The sequence below is a fragment of the Haliaeetus leucocephalus genome, unplaced genomic scaffold, assembly GCF_000737465.1.
Source record: "Haliaeetus leucocephalus isolate CR32 unplaced genomic scaffold, Haliaeetus_leucocephalus-4.0 Scaffold450, whole genome shotgun sequence".
In the NCBI taxonomy this organism is placed as follows: domain Eukaryota; kingdom Metazoa; phylum Chordata; class Aves; order Accipitriformes; family Accipitridae; genus Haliaeetus; species Haliaeetus leucocephalus.
In genome coordinates this window covers 13,987,135-14,010,483 of record NW_010972886.1, presented here as the reverse complement: position 1 = coordinate 14,010,483, position 23,349 = coordinate 13,987,135, and the positions used below count along the sequence as shown (strand labels likewise).

Below are 23,349 nucleotides of genomic sequence, written 5' to 3'. Positions count from 1 at the left end.
CTCTGTTAAAGCTGCTCTCTGGAAGAAATAGCAACACATTGGAAGGTTTGCTCTACTTCTGTGGTAAATTCACCTCAGATGCTGTGCTACTGATTCTCCTCCAGTGACAGCGTTATGCAGTGAGCAGTCACTTTGGGTGGAAGAGAGAGGAAAGCTGAACTCTGAGGGTGCAGTTTCTGTGAACAGGGACAGGAATATTAATTTCATTTATGCACCACCAGATGATACAAACTGTAGTTGTACAAGTTGATTATATTCTTCCCAAGGGCACAGTATCTAGGTTTATTTGTCCTCTTTCATTTGTTTTGGCAAGCAGCTCAAAAAGAAAATGGAGCATTTTAATCTTGCACTGTTTGCTGGGATATTCTTGTTACTAGTCTTCACTTTAGTAACATTTAAGGACAGTTAAAAATACAGGAGGAACAAAAAAAAGAAAAAAAACTAGACTATCTGAGTTTTACTAAGTAACAAAGACACAACTATGTTTGGTTTTCTACAAGTATGTCCTGGTTTCAGCTGGGATAGAGTTAACTGTCTTCCTAGTAGCTGGTACAGTGCTGTGTTTTGAGTTCAGTATGCGAAGAATGTTGATAACACTGATGTTTTCAGTTGTTGCTCAGTAGTGTTTAGACTAAGCCAAGGATTTTTCAGCTTCTCATGCCCAGCCAGCGAGAAGGCTGGAGGGGCACAAGAAGTTGGCACAGGACACAGCCAGGGCACCTGACCCAAACTGGCCAACGGTGTATTCCATACCATGGGACGTCCCATCTAGTATAGGAACTGGGAAGTGGGGGTGGGGAATCGCCGCTCGGGGACTGGCTGGGTGTCAATCAGCGGGTGGTGAGCAATTGCCCTGCGCATCATTTGTACATTCTGATCCTTTTATTACTACTGTTGTCATTTTATTAGTGTTATCATTACCATTATTAGTTTCTCCTTTTCTGTTCTATTAAACCGTTCTTATCTCAACCCACGAGTTTTACTTCTTTTCCCAATTTTCTCCCCCATCCCACTGGATGGGGGGGACGGGGGGGGAGTGAGTGAGCGACTGCATGGTGCTTAGTTGCTGGCTGGGGTTAAACCACGACAAGGTAAAAAGGTTTATACAGGTTTTGGAGCCTCTCAGCATATAATCTGTGTATTTGGTAACACTGAAAGGTTACACGCACACACGGAACTGCATCAGATAATTTAAGAATCAATATTATAGAATTTTAATAAACACCCTAGAAAAAAGATAACAAAATGAGAATAACATTATACAAAAAAAGGGAGAAATGCTTAATATGGTTAGACCTCATCAGAGGGCATGGAAGTCATATTAAAAAAAAGTAGTTAGTAATTACGAAAATGTTATAGCAGTAAAAATCAATTGCAATAGGAAATGATTTGCTGAGATGTTAATGAGACACTAGTGAGAAAGGCTCAGAAACAGCCAAGTAGAAATTCTTTGTTGTTTTCTTTTTATTTTTTTCTCGTTTTTTCCAAGGGCTTTTTGCCAGGCTTTTCAAAGAGCCCTTGGGAAAGGTGAGATGGGAACTACAAGGGAAACTCAGCTGTCCTCTGTCGAGTGACACAGTTTGTCCTCACTCTCGCAGTAGGACAGAGAGTAGTGAGACCTTCTGGTGAATCCCATTAAAGTCATCCGGGCTAGGCTGGTTTTTATTTAAAGCTTTTACACAAATTTGGGAAAGAATATTGCACAGAGATAATACATTGTATTGTTCTTAATTGATTTTTCTAATTCCTACATGCACCCAGGGCTTGTGTAATTACCTAAAACCGTCAGATCTTAGTGCCACCTGGACAGCAATTCATTGTTCTTGACTTAGGCAATTAGGTTTTAGAGTACTGTCCTGAATCTGGTCAACTCAAGTATCCACAAATTGTTATTTTATGTGCAATTATCCCTTTGGGGGATCTCATCTTCGGCCTTTGACCAATGCTATCTCACAGAGTCACTTAAAGTTCAAGTACTTCCTCCAAGTTCAGCTTTATGTGGTTTACAACAGCAAAACTGGGGACCAAAGTCAAGTCTGCGCTGCTCTTTGTGGGAACTTCGCCATTGTCTCTGAGATATCACCAGCAGTATCTGCTTGCTGTCAGAGACTATTTCTCTACTATATGATGTGCCACAATGTGGCAGTGTGCATCTACTGATGATAGTGTGCTCTCCTAGCCTGACATTTGGGCCTTAAGGAACACCACCATCACTTTGAAGATGCGGCAGTACCGTATCGGAAAAGTCTGTTGTGAAAGAGCAGGGGGGTTCGTTGTGGTAGATCATGGGGAAGTCTGAGCCCTACATACAAAAAGATGCAGCCTGTTACAAAAGGCACGATCAGGAAGCGGATAAAAGTTAAGTAGGCTGATCCCTACATTCAAAACATAGCCTTACTTATTTTGTAAGGAGTTGGGGGGGATTAAAAAATAGTGGTGTGATCTTATTGACTACAATAACTTGTTGTGCCTGTCCCCAGAGAGAAGACGGAAATGATTCGATCGTATATCCAGGAAGTGGTGCAGTACATAAAACGGGTATGTCAGGCCATATGTTTATTTTTCATTTGGGGGGGTAAAATGTCAGCTTTCATATTTTAGGTCATACTAAACTGCAGATACTAAGCTATGGTATAAAGATTCTGCAAGTGCTGATTTTTAACAGATGCAGTGTAGACTTCATTTCACATTCCAGTTAAAGGAAAACTGGAATTTCAGGCAGATCTTCATTAATTGTTAGTCAGTGTTTGGAGGATGGTGCTGAGAGGGGCAGATTTTAATACACTTATGATTTCATCTTTGAATATCTTGTGTTTATTCATGGAAAATGTACCAACTTTTTAAATTGGCTTGCTGTCTCATGAATGCAAAGATTGCATAAGGAATTCTGAAAGGCAATAAACATTTAATTGCAGAGTATATTTTAACCTTAATTACATTTGTACACTTACTGAAATGCAAAAAAACATTCTATGAGCTCTATAAATACAAGTCAAAGAATTTCATTACAGGTGTTAGCTTTTCTGAAGTTACAGGTGGTTTGCACTGGGCTGAAAGTACGCACTGCAGTGTTTTGATGTTTGAAATCACTATGAAACATATGCCACTATTGAACATTCTCTTAATTTCAGTGCAGATAGTTCACTTCAAAAGTTGGCCCATTTTTGCTCACAGAGGCCTTGATTCACAAAGCAACCTAGAGAATTAGCAACTGAAGTATGCTTAATTCCTGTTGGAGTCAGACACATATCTGAGTGCTTTATTAAATGAGGCCCAAAATTTATCAGCTTGTTCATTTAGGACTCTAGGATGCAAATCCTCTTCTTCCGGGAACAGGGACCATCTCACACAACTTGTACAATAAAAGCTAAAGCAAAATAATATGACTTTTAAAAATGTATTATGCTTTTAATATCATTTTCTAATAAGTCCCTTTAGACATTTCTGATTCTAAATCCCATGTGTGACATCTGAGGTATATTGTCCACACAGAACTGTTAGAGCAGTTGTGCTCAGGGATGCTTGTGACAATGGTGTGTAAGTTTATATTAGAATTATTCATAGTTTGGATGATAATGTTTTAATTTTGATGGATGAAATATTTGTTGGGGAAGAGGTGGGAAGGTAAGGATGTGCAATCTCTAAAAAAGATTCTCTGCTATTTTCTTGCAGCTAGAAGATGCTCAGAGTAAAAGACAGGAGAAACTTGTAGAAAAACATAAGGAGATTCGTCAGCAAATACTGGATGAGAAGCCTAAGGTAAAGAGTTTTTGAACATATGTTGTAGTGCTAAAAATGTCCTTCAGGAAAGAAAGTGTTCTTACAGCAGGTAGGCTGATCTTTAAACATGAGAAAGCCCATTCATAGCATCATAGCCTTTGTCTCTAATATTCAGGATGAAAAAAGGTCAAGTAGCAGCCTAGTATGGAGCACCACTTCAAGTCCGTATGTCATTACAATGGGGTTTATTTTTCAGTATTCATATTGTTAAAAAGCTTTGAGTGTAATTGGTGCTTCTGACCAGCAGAGTGAGCCCTTCACTCCATTGTGCTTTAGCAGTACAAAACCAAAACACAGTTTACATTGAAAAGAAAAAGAGATATCTTTTTAGCATGCTTGCTGCAGATACTTGTGATAATTGATGAGGATATATTTTTGTGGAAAACAATGAGCGTTTTCATAATAATAGTGCTTAATACTCTACATTGCTTCCTGAATTTCTTCTATTTGATTTTGTGCACTGCATCTACATGTAATATTCTGAAATACGGTTTTTGATCCTAAAGATTGAGGGCTGAGTCTTGCTCCTAGTGAAGCTGGTGGTAGTTTTGCCATTGACTTCAGTGGTGAAGGTTCAGAGTCCTCCGCTTGTACACAATTTTCCTGTAGGAAGACCTAGGTAACTATATAATCAGACTTCTGTATGAAGGGAGACTTGTTTTCAGTAGAGTTCATATCCAGGTATGATTCTTCACCACCCATTGTGTTATGTCTGCTTTCATTTCGTTGCACTTTCTCCAATGTGTGTTCAAGGCTTCACTTTTCATTTCTTGTCTGTGCCCACAGTCCTAATGTTTCCATGCTTGTATTACAGCTTGAATTCTAGCATTGAACGTGAGCTAATCAGTGTTGTCATGTCATTTCTGTGAAATATCCAGAGTATAAATTAGGCTAAGGTCTGAATAGCTAGAAGTTTACAATAGTTTGGAAAAATAAAAATGTTTGCATTTCTGACTTCTACTCATCTTTTTAAAATCATGTTTATAAATAAGCTGGAACTTTTTGATGTTGTGGGCATTTGAGCATAAAGACTATGTGTAATATTATGTTTTATATTTGGTGCTGTAGGATCATGAGCTTCTCAGGCATGTGAACTAAAAAGGCTGGAATTTAAATGCTGGAATTTTAAATTTTGAAGGATAATCTACTAGTACCTCTAACACTGGCTTTTCACAAATACTTGGGCACTTGATTACTTCTCTGTGTCTATGTCCTTTTTTTTTTTTTTTTTTTTTTTTTTTTTTTGAGTTACTGATTTACTGAGAAGTAGCATAAAGCACTGAAAATTTGTCACTAAGGACTTGGGTTGCATTTTGAAAGATTGTGCTGGACTGGTAGTGTTAGACTCTTCCATCAGCTGTCCACGTGCCAAGCGTTGGGTCATGGCACAGAGCCGCTCCAGATCCCTTGTCTTCCCCTGCATCTGGCCATCAGTTCAAGTGCTGCGGTAATCAGCGCTCCTCAGTCAGGGCTCTTAATTTCTCCTGAGAAAACCCTCTGCAGTAATGTGCCTCACAGGGCCTGGCTGCAGGTTTTTTTTCCTTTCCCACATACTGAAATGGGCAGACTTTCCTGAATTTATGGTGGTATGTGCCTCTTGCTGGCATGAGAGGATTTAGGCAAAACATAATTACTCATTTTATTAAGTCTGGTTTTATGTTTTACTTCATATTTCATATCCATATTTGCTTCACTAGTGATAGGGCATATGATATAAAATAGATCAAACAATTTCCCAGCTGAGAACCACCAATGTATTTTATGCAAACAGCAGCCTTTCTAGGGGCAGCTTTTTTCACAGGCTACTCTCTCGTGCTTCAGTATTCAAACGCCCACTAAAATTTATGCTAGCTGTGGTAAAAGGGTTTTCTGGCAATATCAACTCAGCCCCTAAACAAAGAGTTTAATATATTAAGAGGGAAGGAATTTTTAGTATTTTTACCACTAATTCCATTGGAGACAGATTTGCCGTCATCAATCACTGTCACTTGGTTATTTATTACTGACTCACAGTTTGTTGTGTTGTGACTTTGTGCACAGCTCTGCCATAGCCAGGAGGAATATCGTTTCACAAAGTGTTGCCAACAGACTGCCACACCAGTGAGATTTTTTCTAAAGTATGAGTTCGCAACTTCCTCTGTTGCGGTGTGTGTAGGTCACCAAAAGAAAATTTGCCTTAGAGTGCTGACATTTTAGACAACTGCACAAACTGGATGCAAATTAGTTTCCTGTGCTGGAGGCAGATGACTTGCATTTTGTTTAAATTATCATGTGTTTAGATGAAAGTACTTAACTCAGGACTGATTTACACCTTTAAACCCTGCCTCTCCCTCATATATATAATTTCTTTTTAACATTTGGATGTGAGACTGTTTTGCAGCTTTCATTTGCAGGGCTACAGTATAATAAAAAGCTTTTTTTCTTACATATGAGTTGGAGACTTTACTTCCTGAACTGATACTTTCAGGCAAAAGGTTGGAAATAGTTCTTCAGCTTCTTCTGGTTCTGCTGAAGTCAGTGTAGGCATTGTCTTTAATGAGCCCAAAAGGTTATACCGTATCTGTGTAAGTAACAAGGCTGTCTTTACAACAAACTAATCTCTGATGCTCTAGAAACTAGAAATTGAATATTATCATCAAATCTATGTGTGTATATATGGAAACAGGCCAGCCACTCCCACAAACACGTTTGGAAAAGGAAACTATCACCTAATTAAGAAGTCAAATACTGACTGACTCTAGGTCAAAAAATTTCTGACTTGCCATTTTAGTGAATGCACAGCAGAAACAAAGTTCAAATGCTCTCCTGCCGCAAACTTTTTCCTAACGCCATCATTACCAGCCAAAGCCATACGTATTTTCTTTTCTCTCACTCCTTTTTTTCTTGCATTATCTACTGGCAGCTTTATTATCAGCAACAGCTTGTATTTTTTTTCTCCCCCGTTCTAATTCTTTGTCTCCTCTTCTTAGTCATTGATACACATTAAGCTTGTCCTGTCCTTATCTTCTTCCCCTTGGGCATCTCTTGTGCATGCTGTGGAGACTGCTGTAGAAAGGCAGCTCTTTACACCGCAGTACTGAATTCTGTATGTTAGAGCAGTGTGTGATTTTAGATTCTCCACTACAGCGTGTGTCTGGCACTTGTTATCTAAGGACAGAGGAGTGCATCGAGGATGGGGCCTGGTGATTGCATCTCAATTTCTTTGTCCTTGACAGCTTGTGCATCAAATTAAACATAAATCAAGTGCATTTCCTTCCCCCCCCCCTTGCCTCCAATTTCATTGTAATTACAAAAATCAATACACGTGAGACATGACAAGGAATTAATTATTGTTCTGAGAATCGACTCAGTTACAGTAAATAGACCCAAGCCTCACCTAATTGAAATCAATGAGACTTTTGTTATTCATGCTCATCAGTCAGAGTTACACTTAAATCGCAGTATAATAGCCGAGACTCCTGTGCTCTTGCAGTCAGCTCCTGCTCCCAGCCAAGTTAACTGGACTCTTTTGGCTTCAGTGGACCATATTCTTGCAGCCCCAGCTGTCATGTAACTCATGTGGTTCCTCATTTTGTAGCCCATGTTCATGTTTCTGCTCACACCTACTCTACTGTTCACAACCCCAGCTTAGCCAAGGCTTGCCAGATGGAATGGTCTCCTGTAGAGATGTGGAAAATGGCGTTATTCAGGGTGAGGCTTTATCTGTGGGAAAAGGTCCAATGTCCAACAGGTCTACAGAGGCACCGTAAGCTGTGGAACCTTTCTTCTAAGTGTTCCATCTCTGTGGTCTTTCAAATGAATGAAGAGAATGCAGCCTTAAGATATAAAATCCCTTTTCTTCCTCAAAAAGTATAATGAAAACAATTTTGAAAAATTAAATCAGTTCTTGGTAATGGAAAATATAAGCATCTGATGCATACTAAGTCACTTTCAGAGAACGTAAAATTATCTCCCAATATGACATGTGTTATTAATTACACCCAATGGGAGTTGGCACTTCTACATCCAATCAATAATTAACATTAGCACTGTACCTGAAAAACTTACGGGGATGTAAAACGATACATGGTCAAGTTATAGAACAAATTAACAAGATGCTGATCCTTTACAGCAGTAAGCTTCTCATAACTCCAGCCTTCTTTCCGTTACGTAGGGCTGCAAAGGACCTCCAAGGTCTTTCTTCTTGGGGCTAGCTGCTTTTACAAACAATCACATATCATGTAAGCCTATTAATGAAACAGTGCTGGACAGTGACTACTTCCTTCTGAGTGTTATCTAGATGAAGATATTTGAAAACCCAATGAATGATTTCATAGATTTCGGATCGGTGCTTTCTGATTTCTTAGAGTATCTAAAAACACACTGAACTTTGCGAAGGTTACAGCTTGTCATATGTGCTTTAGGTAAAACTTTGTGGTCATCTTCATGCAGATAGTGTCATTGAGTTAAGTGGAGCTGTTACTGACAAAAGAGTCAGCAGTATCAGTGCTCTAACTTTAGAAGGAAGTCAAATATGGCAAATGTAATTCACAGCACTTTTAGATTTTATTTCAGTTAACCTCAGAGCTCAGAGCTGCTCTATTAGCTCATCTGGAAGAGAGCAGCTCTTAGGAACTTTAATGACTATTCCAGTGTCATTTCAGCTCACTGCATAATTCACAATAACAATGCACTGTCCACCACAATTCCTTTTTTATTCTTTACACCTCTGTAGGAAGCCAAACTGTCTCTTGGGCTAGCAGCACTTAATTCAAACACTTCCAAACGCATTCCAGTTCAACCACAGGCAACTCTTCAAGAATTTTGGGGAAGGAGTTTGGAGGAAAAGGTTATTTCAGTTTACTGAATTTCATGGGACATTGCATTGCATGGATTTGGATTGAACGGGGGAAAGTTGCCCTCCTAAAGTAGTATTCAGACTCATTGCAAAAAGACATGAAAAAAATTAGTTGGTAGCCAGTGTAACATTTGAAAAGTTCTCCTTTTAACTTCTCCCTGTTTAGGTAAAAATTATTTCTTTTGTTAGTTCATTCAATTTACACATTTCCAAAGTTCAAAAAGAAATCTCTTGCACCTGTGGCTGCCAAGCTAAAATGACTTATGGCATTATCTGCCAAAAAAGCAGAGAATTAAGAGGATTGAAATAATTTTACTGTTTGTTTCACTGTTCAGCTTTGGGTTTTGGTGCTTGTATATTCATCAGAGGGGAATAATAAAATGCTTCTCTGCCTCATTAAATGGGCAACAACATGGAGAAATGAATGGAATTTTCTTAGCCTCAGTGAACAACAAATATTTAAAAGGAATATTTAAAAAAAAAATCTAGACTGAGATTTCCAAATCTCCCTGTGACTTGATCTGGCATCTTCCCACTTCCGGACTAGAGCTTGCATTTAAATTGAAAGATGCAGTTTTCATGGACTATTCACTTGAGGATGTTGGCACTTTGCTCAGCACCTCTCAGCATCAAGTCCTAAGTGTCAATCAGCCTAATTATCTGATAAGCTTTGAGTAGCTTAAACCCTGATGGTTTTTTAAACGTTTTATTAGTGCAATTGCTAAGCAGTCCCAGTTGCAGAGTATTTGGGGGGGAAGCTAGGGTTGTCTCTTTTTTTCTGTTTCTCCCAGTGGATAAACATTGCAGAATGCACTTTCAGCCTATAAGTTGAGTAGTAAATAATCCAACTTCACTCATTAAAATGAAATAGGCTGACCTTTATCCTATGCCAGCTTTATACCAATAAAACTCCCTTAAGTTCTGCGAAGTGACTAGCTCATCACTAGGCCTGAGATCAAAAGACTTCAGTCCAAATAACAGGATGCTCGAAGGATTATTTTCAGTTAAGACCTTGCTTGCTTGCTTGTTTAGATTTTTTCTTCACAAATCCACATTTTTAATGATTTTTTATTTTTCCAGAGGTATAAGTATTACAGTGTGAGAAACGGATATCAGGTCACAAAAGATATATCTAACAATTTGAGGTGTTATTTATTGTGTTAATTAAAATGTGCACATACACCTATGTCTTGGGAACACTAACTTTCAAATCAACAGCATCACGTTTCCAGTGTGAATATGCAAAATGCTTTTTAAATTTATTTTAATGAATTCTGATATCACTTTCTTTAAATGAAAATGTCACAAATCATTTGTAGGAAGAATGTAAGCATAAAGAAATATTTTAATGAATGGGACATGAGGGAAAATATGAGAAATTTAGATTGGAGTTTATTGATAAAGGGTGATATTTTTCTCATGTGGATCATTCTACTGGAATTCAGAGAAAATCTTGGGTTTGATCTGGAGCTGAAAAAAATTTGAAAATAAATTATTTGGAAGGACAGACTTTTTTTAAGTTTTGCATTATTGTAAATCAAAAGGAACATTATGAAGTTAGCAGAGTCACTGCTGATTTAAGCTGATATTAATGAAGGAAGAGTATGGTCCATAATGGAGGTCATATGGCAGACAGATTTGATGTGTGAAGGTCAGTGAGATTTCCCTGGATAACATGCTAATAAGAACTGTGAGGGTTGTTTTTTTTAAGAAAAGTGATTTCAGAATCCAGCTACCATTTGTGGGCAAAAGGGTTCACAGAATTTTTTTTTTTTTTTTTTTAAGGAAAAAAAGGCACACATTGAGAATTCTTCCTGAAAAAAAAGAAACCTCACTGATTTTTTTTTTCTAATTTACACACGTGAATCTTTTCCTTATTTTATCCATCTCAGATAAGCACTTGGCTCATGTCTCAGCCCACTGTGGTTAATTATTTAATTAGCCTTCCTGATACGTGTAAGAAAGACAAAATTCAAAGTGGAGCTCAGACCATCCTGTGTTCCCAGCTGTTCCCCACTGCTTTCTAGCTTTGTGTGATATAGCCCAGCACTGAGAGGGGTCCCCGTTACTCAAAACCTCCCACTGGGCTGGAGGGAAAGCAAAGGTAACTCCATATACCCAAATTCAAAGGCAGCATCCCCCAGCTTCCCTCCTGTCCTCAGTAGAAAGTACAGCTGCACCCAAAACAGTCCAGTCTTAGGACAGTGCAGAGGTACATGTTTGAGAGACCTCTTCAGCTTTCAGAGAGGCATCCAGCTTTGCATCCACCAACGGCCACAGCAGCACAGGGCAGCATATGGCATCCAAACTGCTCCTCCAGGGCAAGCTTCATGCTTTTACTATCCTTGTTGGCTTCTGCAATATCATGGAGGTGTTGGATGGGAGGACAGATTAGCCCAACTGGGTATGAATAATAAGCAATAAATGTGTTGTTATTTACCATTATGCTGGTAAAAATATGCGTGTCCCTGATTCATAGTGGACCACTGCAATGATGATCCATCAAAATGACAGATCAGACCATGTTTTCTTGCAGTTGGGGCCATTGTTTCAGAACACCATCACCATGTGCAAACCAACCCACTTGTTAAAAGCAAGAAAATTACTAGCATTTATACAGTAACTGATTTTACAGTACTGTACTGTTACTCTAATTCTCTTACATGCTTAATTTGCATTAGAAAGCAATTCAGTTAAAGGGAGGGAAAGGAAGTAATAAATTGCCATTAAAATGATCAGCTGTGTAATAAACATCGAAAAGTAAAAGCTGTATTTTCTCCCTTTGTGACATAAATCACTAAAGTAGACCTAACTCCTAATTTTAACATTTGTGAATAGTTAATCCTTCTCAAAACAAGTGAATTTCCTGTGCAGAGAGAAGCACAGTGCGTTTTACCATAGATTGAAGAGAAAACTGGGAAAAGGACGTGAAAAATGAATATATAGCTGCTTTCTGCAAAGGCGAGCTCATTGTCTCTGTAGAAGGTGCTCCTTTGTGTACTGTAGGTGGCTAAGGATGACAAGAAAATACCAACCTGGAAGGAATAGTGTAACATTAAAAGGCTCCTTATTTGTTCTCTGTAGTCTTTCAAAGCACGTTTGTCTGCACTGTCCTGTTCTGTGCTCAACTGTAGAGCACATCTGTTAAGGTTAAAGCAAAATGCCAGCTGTCACTCAGTAAGCTGCGCTGCTGTGACCCACTCCTGCACTCACTGTGGTTTGACAATTATTGCTTTCCACAGCAAAAATTTCCCAAAGTGTAGACAGGTGGCCAGCAAGCTGCAAGGTAGCAACTGCCTGTGAGAAAAAAGAGCACGAAACTAACTGGTGTGTTAACGTTATTATCTCTGAAATAAAGACAACTGGAAGTGATGTGAAAAAGTTTAAGAGGCCAGGGACTGCAAATGTTTTGTGTCAGGTTGTTTAGCTTAGACTATGCAATATTTAAACCTGACGAGAGAAGTCCCTGCTAGGAAAATAATTGTGATTCTGCAAAGACAAGTGCTTTGCATGCTAGATCTTCAAGTGAGCAACAGGGCACCAACAAGCTGTTGACTCCTCTTCACCTTTTCATGAGCTGGTATAGTACTCTATGAAAATATGTTATAAAACATAAGGTAAATTATGCATGGTGTGTACATAGTATATTTGAAATGCATGGTAGCGCGGACATGCAGACACTTCAAATGTAGTGCATATATAGCATCTTATACACATGTTCATTACTCTAAGTCAGACTCAGATTGAACAAGAAATGCCATAAAGGCAGAACCACGTGCTCTTATACAACTGCATTCATCATTGAGCAACAGCAGCAACATACTTGTTAATTATCAGACCTTCAGTGCAACATGACAAATGACAAGAGATTCAGTTTGACACAGCTAATGGAAAAATATTAAAAGAAATATTAATGCTTGATACGTGAACTCATTAGAGGGATGTTTTAAAATGCATGAAATGGGGAAAAAATATGTTCCTTAATGAACAGAGAAATCGTCACTGGTCCTGTGAAGACTGTAGTACATGAACAGCTTTGTATATTCAAGTTGTTTGTTAAGGTAGTGCTTATGTCTTTGTGCAGAATCAGTCTGCAAAGCAGATCTGCTAATGAAAATAATACTGCATTTCTGTAAATGAGGTAGTAGCACACACTGCAGTACACGCTAAAGATGCAGCTTGCTTTTATTAGTACATTCATGACGAGGTGGGTGCTGAGTTTATCTTACTTACAGTGTGACACTTCAGGACGATAAATATACTAGTAGAAAGGGTAACAGAAATAACAACAGTAGCGTGAGAGTTTCAAAAGTATACAAGGATTAAAAAGTATGTTTAGAATCATGAAGAAAATCCTAATTCTGTTGGGGGCAGGGGGGTGGTTTGGTTTTAGAAACAACAACAATTTCTGCAACAAGAGAACACTGTTTTAAGAGGCAGTATCTTTCCCAGCAGTTTAGGAATACTGAGCTTGGTAGGGGAAGAAAACCCTGTACATCCGGAAGGGAGAGAAAGTGTATTCCCATCCATGGTGACAGGGAAACTAGCATCTCAGCTATGTTTCAGCATGTACTTCCAGTGCTACGTGGGTGCAGATTTCCAGGGTCTGGCAGCCCTCCTTAGTAACAGAATAGCTGGGAAAGATGTTTCCTGGAAAGACTACTTTTCATTAAATTTCTCCTGTGACTCATTTCCAACAAATCAGCATTTTCTGACAGTAGCTGCATATAATTGCAGTTGTTGCATAATACAGTAGTTGTGGATTATGATAGTATATAGGTTTGACTATAGTGACTCAGTAAGTTTCCTATTACTCAGCTGTTGTTTGGAAGGAGGTTCTTGCCAAGAGATCGTGGAGTGTGACTAAGCACATAAACTACAGCTATGTACCTCTAAATGATCTCTTTTATGGAGTCCTAGAGATTTGTAAACTTTATGTGGAATAAGTGGATGTGTCCAGGAAGGGGAAGCCTAATCCAGACATGGTTAGATACGCAACCCGGCTCAAGGATGGTCAAGGCAAAGTTTTAAACTCTTGTAACATTGGCTTTCCTGAGTGGTGGGTCCGGAGATCATTTGTAGGAAGATGTCATGAGGATGGTGGAAGTTCACAGTTTTTGGTTCTTTTTCTCCCCCTAAAAAAAATGAAAGAAAAATCAGAGTTTTGATGTTCATCTGATAGAAATTTTTTCTTTTCAAACCTGCTGAGTATGGGACAGGAAATCTCAGTCTTGGTTCATTCTGTCCACTTTGCAGCTCTCCAGGTTGGCTTCTGGTTTATAGAAATGAATGAAGACATTCACTAAAGAGAAAAGGGTTATCAATCAGGCATACCATATCCTACTGATAATGGTAGCAGGTGTTTTCTCAGTCTTTTTTTTTCCTTCCTTCTATTTCTTCCCTTTCCCACTTACTCAGTTTTACCTGCTCTCCTACTTGTCCTTCTCTGTCTTGCATCGAGATTCTTTTCACAGTGTGACATTTCTTTCTAATATTCTTTCCATAGACTTTCTTAACTTCTTACACTCTTTCCTCCCCCTGCCTCTTTGCCACCACTTGTTGCTATTAAATTGCAAGGAGTATCACAAGAACTTGTAGGAATAGTGTTTCTTTCGTATTAAAAGACACATCTGAAGAAGAAGCTTGAATGGAAGAGATGTTAAAAGAGCTGCTGTGACATGGTCTGCATGTCTGAGCTTGACTGTGTATGTGGAACATGTTCCAAAGTCTTCCATCAGATGAAAGATATGATACACAAGTTCCAAAGATGTATGAAAAAATAATCATTCATAAGTGCCCCAAAACTGGTGTAACAGGAAGAGTATTATTTAAAGTGAAAGCAATGAAGAAAACCTCAACCGAAACTAGAAGACAACAGGAGAAAAAAGTGATAGTGAGCCTAAAGAATTTAGATTCAAGATTGAGAACCAGTGAAGACTTCAGGGAAAAAATGAGAAACGTAGATGAAAGGCTCTTTACTAGGAAATTATTCTTGGCTCATTCTCAATTATTACAATTTTCATTTTATATCCAGTCCAACACAGTAAAAAATGCAATGGAGTTGCATCTATCCAAGTGGCCATCTTGACTTCTCTGCTCAGGAGTCTGTGAGCCGTAAGCCCAGTGGGCTTTATTCTGACAAGCAGTTTAATGATTCCAAGTGTATGCAACAGCATGCAACCAGTATGTTGCTGCAACCCATACGCTGCTGCACCTTACGGCTACTGCTTGAGTTCTGACTGGTGATGTTCCGCTGGTATAGTTACAGTCACATGAGGAGGAAATGGGCAATTATAGTCTTGCTTTGGAGATCAAGACCAAGGACTGATGGAGGATTAGATGTGGATTGCTTAGCAATTGTGGTAACTGCTGTCCCCAGTGTGGAGATTAGTGGCAGATTTTGTATAAGGAGAGGGGCTGCTGGAACATGCAGCGTGTAGGTGGGCATGAGCAGCACAGGATTGATGACAACAGGGAGCTGGGCAGCACAGCACTCAGTGCACTATCCATGTCAAACTAATAAGAGAAATTACCAATAATTTGTCAGGTATCCTGGATTCTTTGTTGTGTTCAGCCCACTTCGTCAAGTTTTGCATGCATTGTTTGACATTTGCAATGCCGAAGCAAATGCAAAGGAAACTATTAACTACAAACGTATTTCCAGAAGGAGAGTCTAAATGACAGGTACATTCTGTTCAGCTGTGCAGCCCAGCGGTGTGGAAATAGGTGTGGTAAATAATGTATTCCCCCCTCCAGAATGTGGGTCCAGTACATCCAGAAGTTGAATTTGCACAGTAGTGTCATATAGTGCAGAGGGAAGTGATCTGCTTACATCCATGCCCATATTGTTTCCCTCACTCTCCTTCTTTGGCCCCTTAAATATTCCAGTTGTAGAGGAACAGTACTAGCTCCAGAGACACGGAGCTACCCAATCCTAATCACCCCATGTCAGAGTGGTTGGGCCATTTTCCCAGTGCACAGAAGGGGATTGAATCTTGTTAGGCAGAGCACAAGCTGAATGTCCTGAACACGGAAGTATTGGTAAAAGGCTTATTGTATGGATTTCCCTCCTTTCCTTGTGAATAGCCTGCATACCATCTCCATTGCTGTGCTTTTGTTTGAAAGGGCCAGAGAGACACAAAGTTTTGAAGTTAAAGATTGAATTTTTTGAATACAAAATGAAAACTTCTTAGCTTATATTTTCAGCATGAATAAATCAAAACGTTTTTATATCAAAATCCTTCCCTATATGTTTGGGGTTTTTTTTCCTCTTTGGGACCTGATAAGCTATTCACGCAGTCCTAGTCATCGTTGGAAGATAGTTTCCAGTAATATTCTACATTTCCTTTGATTTCTTTGACTCCTTTCTTAAAGCGAAGGTGACTGCTGACAAGCAATTATACACCAACTTTAGTAAAACAAACACCCTTGATTTATAAATCAAGGAAGCCTAGTAAACCTTGCTTGGCAATAGAAACAGACCTCAATTAAGACAAGATAAAAACAGGAAAGCTAATTTCTGTGATACAGTAATACTACCCGCTTTCTTTTTTTGCAAAATATGCTCTGCAAATACATATCATAGAACAAACAAAATGCATACAGTAATGTACAGATACCCTACAGTAGAATACAACAATAATATTTTACAATGCATCTGATAGCCAGTTGCACAGAGATTCACATCTTCAAAGCCCTGGGAAGAAGGAGGCATTACCATAACTGTAGGTAGCCTACATATAATTTAAATCTATGTAAATTCTTCCTGAGTGATGCTTTGGTTGGAGCAGGCTGTGTCCCAGCCCCATTGTTCTGAGGTACTGAATAGGCTCATGGGTTTGTGATCTGAGACTCTGATTCCTGGTCTGCTACAGGGAAGATCAGATCTTCTGCACCCTGCATCTTCTGAAGATTAATAAATGAAGCATTGTTTATGAGTGACGCTGTTACCTTTAACCTCACTAACCCTCTCCCGGTCGGTGTGAATCTTAGTTAAAAGGAAATTATAAGGAAATTTTACATAGAGTAGATATAGTCCATTTGTTTATATTGATGAATAGATGTGTCTGTGTATGTCTAATAGTAAATATTTGGTTATGTATGCATATGCATGCATGCTTACTAGATATATTAAGAACATGCATATGCTATGTTTGTAGAGATTAGTTTGATATATACATTTTGGATGCATCTGTTAAATTACAGTTATTCACAGACTTGCAGGATGTAAAATTCAGTATTATAAAATTATATTAGTGACTTTAATACTGGCATGATCACCTTTCTGTTAATTACAGTCTGATTCAACCCCAATATTTTTTTCCTGTCCTGTAAAATTGCCTGCTTAATATTCTGGTTCCCTTCTGGAAAGACAATAAATGGGGAAAGAATTTTCTCCACCCAGTGGGACCTTCCTTGCCAGCAAACGCAGCAAAATGGCATGAGGAAGGGGACCCTGGGCAGTGGGTTGATGTGAGTTAAAGGTGTAATGCCACATTGATCTGGTTTGATCAACCCAAGAGAAGGCAACACACAGCACTGATCATCAGTGCATGCTTTTCACAGTTTAGGAAGGAGTCTGTGCTTGAACATGTCCAGGGTAGCAGCTGATTAGCAATTCAGAGGACCCATCTCCTTCCTTTCACTCCATAGAAAACAGAATACTAACCTTCTAGCTCCAGTGCCTAAGTTAGACAACATAAATTACCATTATCCCTGCTTATCTATATAGAACTTCCCTAATGCTCCTAAATTGTATTAGGGATTTGTTAGGTTAAGCACATTTGAGATTATGAAGTGTTTAGATAATAAGGGGTATATAAATGCAAATTAGATAGTAAATATAGGAGAAAGTCATGAAAAGAAGGTTTCATTGAAAATTAGCTGCTAGATAAATTCTCTTCTCAGCAATCTCTGTGTAAATTGCAGTGACTGGTCACTCCAAGGAGAGTCTTTGCAGTGCTTAAGCAAATACCTGTTTCTGAATGCTCTCGTACAGAAAGAGCTGAAACATATTTATATCCTCACCCCAAAGATTAAGACATTGTGAATAATGGCAGATTGCAAACCGGAGAGATGGATTGGCAGGGGAGAAGACAAGTGAAGCATCAAAATGTCATCATGCATTCATTATGTGCATGACTTCCCAATTAATGTGTAGACTCTCTCCTCTTACTGGAACAAATCTGTACCTCTAGAGCTGCATAAACCATACTGCCTAGCACTAGCTGCTCATGTGTTTATTTTTTCACTCCTGTTTATTGTGAATGCCTAGTGTGATAGCTTCCAAACAAATGGTCTCTTTCTTCCAATCACTTTCCTTTCCCATTTTTCTAATGCAGAAATTTTTCATTTGCCTTCATGTTTATTAATCTGGCATTCCTGCTTCCTGGGATTATTTAGATGTCTTGACCTCCCTACCTGCCACATCTGGTGTGGGAGATAGGGAAAGCTCTTTCTCCGAGAACTTCTTGTAACAAAGTTCAGATTAATAGCGATAGTTTCATAGTTTGACATTCTTTATTATATTGATACATTAATGAAACACATTTTCTGTTTCTACTTTGAGTTTTTTTCTGCTATATTCTGATAGTCAATTTTTGCTCATACAGACAAGATGTACTAGACTTCTTACTGCCCTAATTCTGTAACTACTGAATAACCACCATAACTAACTTGGTCATATAATTGTGTAAGTACATTCACAGGCCAATCGAGGTCCTTTAGTGATTTGAACTCCTGCATTTTTCTTTGATTTTTATCTTTTGCTGAAGGGCTGTGTCCTAACACTTTTAATCTTTACACACAAAGTACAAAAGCTTTGTAATGATCACCTTGACTGCTAATGCTGCTGTCATCAGTGCTCATCTAGTTAGCCCCTTCCCAAGCCCATTTCAGTCAGATTCATTCATAGATTGTTGTATCATAAAAAAGTAATGTTACTTTCTAGCTCCCAAAGGTACAGAAAATTGTTGCATTTAGAGTTGATAACATGTTGTGAAAAAATTCTCCAACGTCTTGTGTTGGTTTGTTGAGTTTATTGTCTGCCTTGCTTGCAGAGTTACTCAGTATGCAGAGGGCACTTACGAACGTCCTTTCTGCGGTGACTTACTGGTTGTTTTCCTGACGGTAAATGGCTTTGCAGAGCTTCCACTAAAAGCTATATTCTCCAGTAAGTTTTATGATGGCTTTTCAGGTCAAGGCTTCTGTTTCTCCTTCAGATATCTGTGCAGAGTTATTGTCTGATGCATAAGCCTATGACAACATGCAATATTAATAATACAGCGTGTAAAATTATAAGTGTATTTTTCATGCTATCCAAGTAGTAACAACTTGGCCTTTGGTTTTATATGACAAGCTGCCTTCAGAGCATTAATTGATTCATCTTCATCTATGGCCTCACTAGAGCTACGTTTCCCTGAGGCAGTACCTTGGTTAGGATCATCTGTACTATCCTACTTTCTGTGCAATACACTTTTATTGTGACATACGAACCATGAATTACCCTGATTTAATACTCCAGTTTCTCCTCTTACAAGTTTCCTATTAGTAGACACAGGACTCCTCAATATTCCTCAGCTGGCCCTCTCAATCCTATTTGCAGCTATTAATGCTCTTCCTGTTTTAGCCTGTCACTCACACTTCAGTCCTTCATACATAAAACTTAACATAATTTTCGTAATGTACAGCATGTACAGGCTGCAGTACCGGATCATTAGTTACTACAAGCATGGCTCTTGAGACACCAGCTATCAGGGGAGCCTTCCCACAGCATAGACAGTATTGCTCGTCAGGCTTCCTGTCACAGCTCAGGAGGAAAGCAAGCAATATCTGGCAGCAGTTACACATTATATATTTTTTTACTAATCTCATATAATAGCTTTAAAAAATGTTTTAAACACTTAGCAGCTACCTTTTTAGTTAAGGGTGTTTTTAATGTGCAGTTAGATAGAGGCTTTTGAGGCATTCTTTGTCTCATGAACATGTTAATTTGTAAAAAACCAAAATTTCTAACCTGTCTTTTAACTGCCTCTTAACCAACTCTTAACCCACCATTTAATCATGTCCCCCCTCTTTCTTTCTCTGCATGTGCGTTGCACTTCCCTCTTTGGTGCAGAATATTATGCTGGAAGACACACCAGAATGTTGTCCTTGACCTCCCTATGACTCCTTAATTCCACTGAAATAGCTTACTTTTTGTTGTTGTTGGTTTTGGGGTTTGTTATTATTATCCACCAGTAAAAAAAACTAGGATTCAATTCCTTGCGAGTGACATTTGGGCATTATTTCTGTAAAGCTATGTTCACTTATGGCATTAATCCATAGAAATGTTAATATTTGGGATCAGTTAGTGGCCTGAATAGAACGTAACCCTTTTGGGGGGCTACCAACTAGACAAACTGAGCAGAATATGGTGGGTTCCTTTGTCCTTGTTTTACCTGCTCTGTAGGCATTTCTTTTCCAATGCATTTTCTTCAAGAATTTTCTGTCCCTGGCTTACATTTTCTCAGGATATTCACTTAGAGGCATCAGACAGTCACAGTGCAGCAGTGAAGCTCAGCATTGCTCCTTGTATACCTCCATCTCATTCTCAGGGCTCACATCAGCCTGAGATTTCCCTGGATCTTAGCCCATCAGATGAAGCAGTTTCTCTTCTCTGCTGCCAGAAGTCAGGCTTTCCCAGTTTCCACTTTTTCCTTGTTCTTCCCCAATTTGTACTTTTTCATTGCCAAACTCTCTTGGCAAGTCAAGATAATGTGCAGTTGAATAGTCTTTCACTGTTGTTGCAAAAGACAGGCCTTATTAAGTGGTTTGTTTTTGCCTCTGACACAATTTAGCAGCAGAAAAATTTAAATAGTTTTCAGGGTGTTCTTGACTATTGCAGATGGTACTTCTTGCCATCTAGGAGACATCTGTACAGGCGATACTAGTTTCTCAAATAACAGTAATAGGGACTTCAGACACACATGAGGTGCCCACAGGACAAGTAATGTGAATAATGAAAAGCTGCTGGAACAAGATGACTTGGATAAAGAGCTCTTAAGTGGCAACATTTTCTCCTGGTTTTTCTATTTTTACATAGAATAGTGGATTGCCTTTTTATTATTTCTTTGGAGATGGAAGTTTTTGTTATTTTACTATAAATTACTGATTAAGAGCAATAACTTTCAAGCTGGTATCCTGTCTTTTTAATATATTGAACTTTCCTATTTATTGTTTTAGGCTACTATACTTTGAAAACGTCCAACACATCAAATCAAGGGGGGGTGGGTTTAAGGATAGTTGGGCTTATTTAGACTGACAATTTGATTTCTTAACACCATATGCTTAAGAGTATGGTGTATAGTTCACCATGTAGATTATTATGTGGTCAGAAGATTATATATAGCACTTAATTTTCCTAATGAATTGATCATAGCATACAGACCTTTAGAGCTGCTAAATAGATAAAGGTAAAATTATAAACACAAATGCCATCTTTGAAGTACTTCAGTGAGTTATGCCCTTTTGAAAATGTTACCTATAATGACATCCAGATGTCTACATGTAGTGTTATCCCATATATCTTGCTGGATGTTCAATATTCACCCTTTTTATAGTTTGAAATTCAACTGGTGCCATTAACAGCAGACAACTGAGGGCTGTAATCATTCCATTCTGCATTTCTAAAAGGTTTTATTTAATTTTACTTAGTGGCTGACATCATGCCATCCTCTTTTTTTTTGTTTGTTTTTCTTTTGGGCCTGGGGGGGGTGTCATTCCTCTTTACTGGGGCATTAATAGACAACATCAGTGTCTTCGAAGAAAATTACTGTTACTTAGCTTGGTTTTCTGTACCAGTGATTCTTTCACCATCCTTTCTTGAAAAGGATTACTATTATATCATTGGAGACAGATTAAGTTTCAGCATAAAGGTAATATTTCACTTACTCGTGTTTTTTTGGCATCTCAGTCTCTACACATACATGGAAGTATATTGTGTTCCGCAGATCATTTGTTGAAGTTTAATGCTGCTGCTAACTAGCAGTGCAAAAGAGTACTGCTACCCTGGGAATATTTCATCCCTTTCACCTTTTCCTGTTTTTGTGTGGATTTGTGCAAATGTGATGAATAACAATTCAAGAACTAAGTGGGATGCTCTAATTGCATTTCCTCAGTTTTCAAGACTTCTATCTTTCCAAATTCCTGCACTGTTTTAATTGAGTTAAATTAAATGATGAGTCTTAAGGCTCTAAAAATTTTATGAATTAAAGGGACCATGATGTAATGTAACCGAAGAATGCTTCAAAGGCAATAGGTGTAAAACTGGAGGTAAGACTCATTTCATCTGAATTTACATATCTACAAGAAACCTGTGTACCTGTGCAAGCCCTCAAGTCCTTCAAGAGAATGAAATTGTGCTAGGAAGCAATTCACCTAATCCATTTTATATGCCCGGTCTGTGAGAATATTAACATAGAACTCGTAGAGATTCCAATAGGACCTATGACATATATTTTGATTAAAAATTATATTGAGTGTGTGGGTTTTAAATGGTGTCAGCAGAACGAGCTCAAACCTCTCTAATTAAGGAGATAGGCATTACATTTCTTAAGCAAAGGATGAATTGAGATTAATTCCTCTGACAGGTGTGAAACTTTCTTGATGTATGTGAAAACAAATATGAGATGTCCTCAAAATTACTGCACCTAATCTTTGTCTGTGAAACGAATCTTTTTAGAAGAACACTTCTTGGTTTTTAGATTATCTGTTAAAGAAGATTTTTAAATGGCCTTTTAAAACAAAAAAAAAGTGATTTATCTTAGCTAGTAAGTTATCTCTAAATGAACTTACTAACACTAGATTGCGGTACTTTCCAACTTTTCCATAAATGCCACTAAAGTCTTGTACAAAGGCTCTCTTGGTCCCAGCCATTCTCTTTCTAAATAGCCACCTATACCTACCCCCGGACTGTGAATGAGGCACAATTTGTGTCCTCAGGGAATTTCCTTTCTTTCAAAATGGATGGACAGCAAGCAAATGAAACAGCAGCATCTTTGCTCAGGCAGCCTAAGGTTTTAATCCTGTATAAGAAATGAAGGTGGGCAAACATTAAAAAAAAATAAATTAGTTCTATTAGAATATATTCTTCAACTTCCAGGGAAAATGAAACATCAAGAATAGAAGGAAGAAAGCAGTAGGAAATGTATCAGAGAATAAGGATATGGACAGTTTGTAGGTGGTGGTGTGGAAGGGAATGCTCAGAGGTGCAGGAAATTTGGGAGGCATATTTAGCTATTTTGTTGCCTGGCAATATAAAGCAGTGCCAATATGCTCTGAGTGTTTTATGCTATTCCAGAGCAGTTTAAATTACCCCAAACATACTGGTGAATCTTAAGTTAAAGTTTAAATAAGATTTACAACTTACATTGCATGCCTTCAAATCAAAAGGAATAATAATTAATACCATTGTGTTTGAATTCCTCATTTTATGTTTGTATAATAACAAAAAACAAGGGGAAATCATAAGAGTTAAGATTAAGAGAAAAGTTTTACACTTGCATTTGATTAATTTAGTACTGTTGTTCGGAGAAAGTAAAGTTTTAAAAGAGAAATTCAGACCCTAATCATGATCTTAATTTAAAGTCAACCCTATTAAAGAGTGAAATTTGACATTCTGATAACAACTCATCTACAGAAACAAGAAGTGAATTTTACATTGCATACCATCAGCTGAAATTATTTTATTTTCT

At 38.2% G+C, this 23,349-nt stretch overlaps 1 protein-coding gene across 1 annotated transcript in view; it reads left to right on the top strand.

Moving 5' to 3' along the window:
• Positions 1-23,349, top strand: part of PLCB1 (phospholipase C, beta 1 (phosphoinositide-specific)) — a 409,303-nt gene that overhangs the window by 345,507 nt on the left and 40,447 nt on the right. The window contains exons 30-31 of the mRNA XM_010575057.1: positions 2,481-2,538; positions 3,673-3,759. Of these exons, the coding sequence (XP_010573359.1) occupies positions 2,481-2,538; positions 3,673-3,759 (145 nt within the window). The remainder of the gene's footprint in view (positions 1-2,480; positions 2,539-3,672; positions 3,760-23,349) is intronic.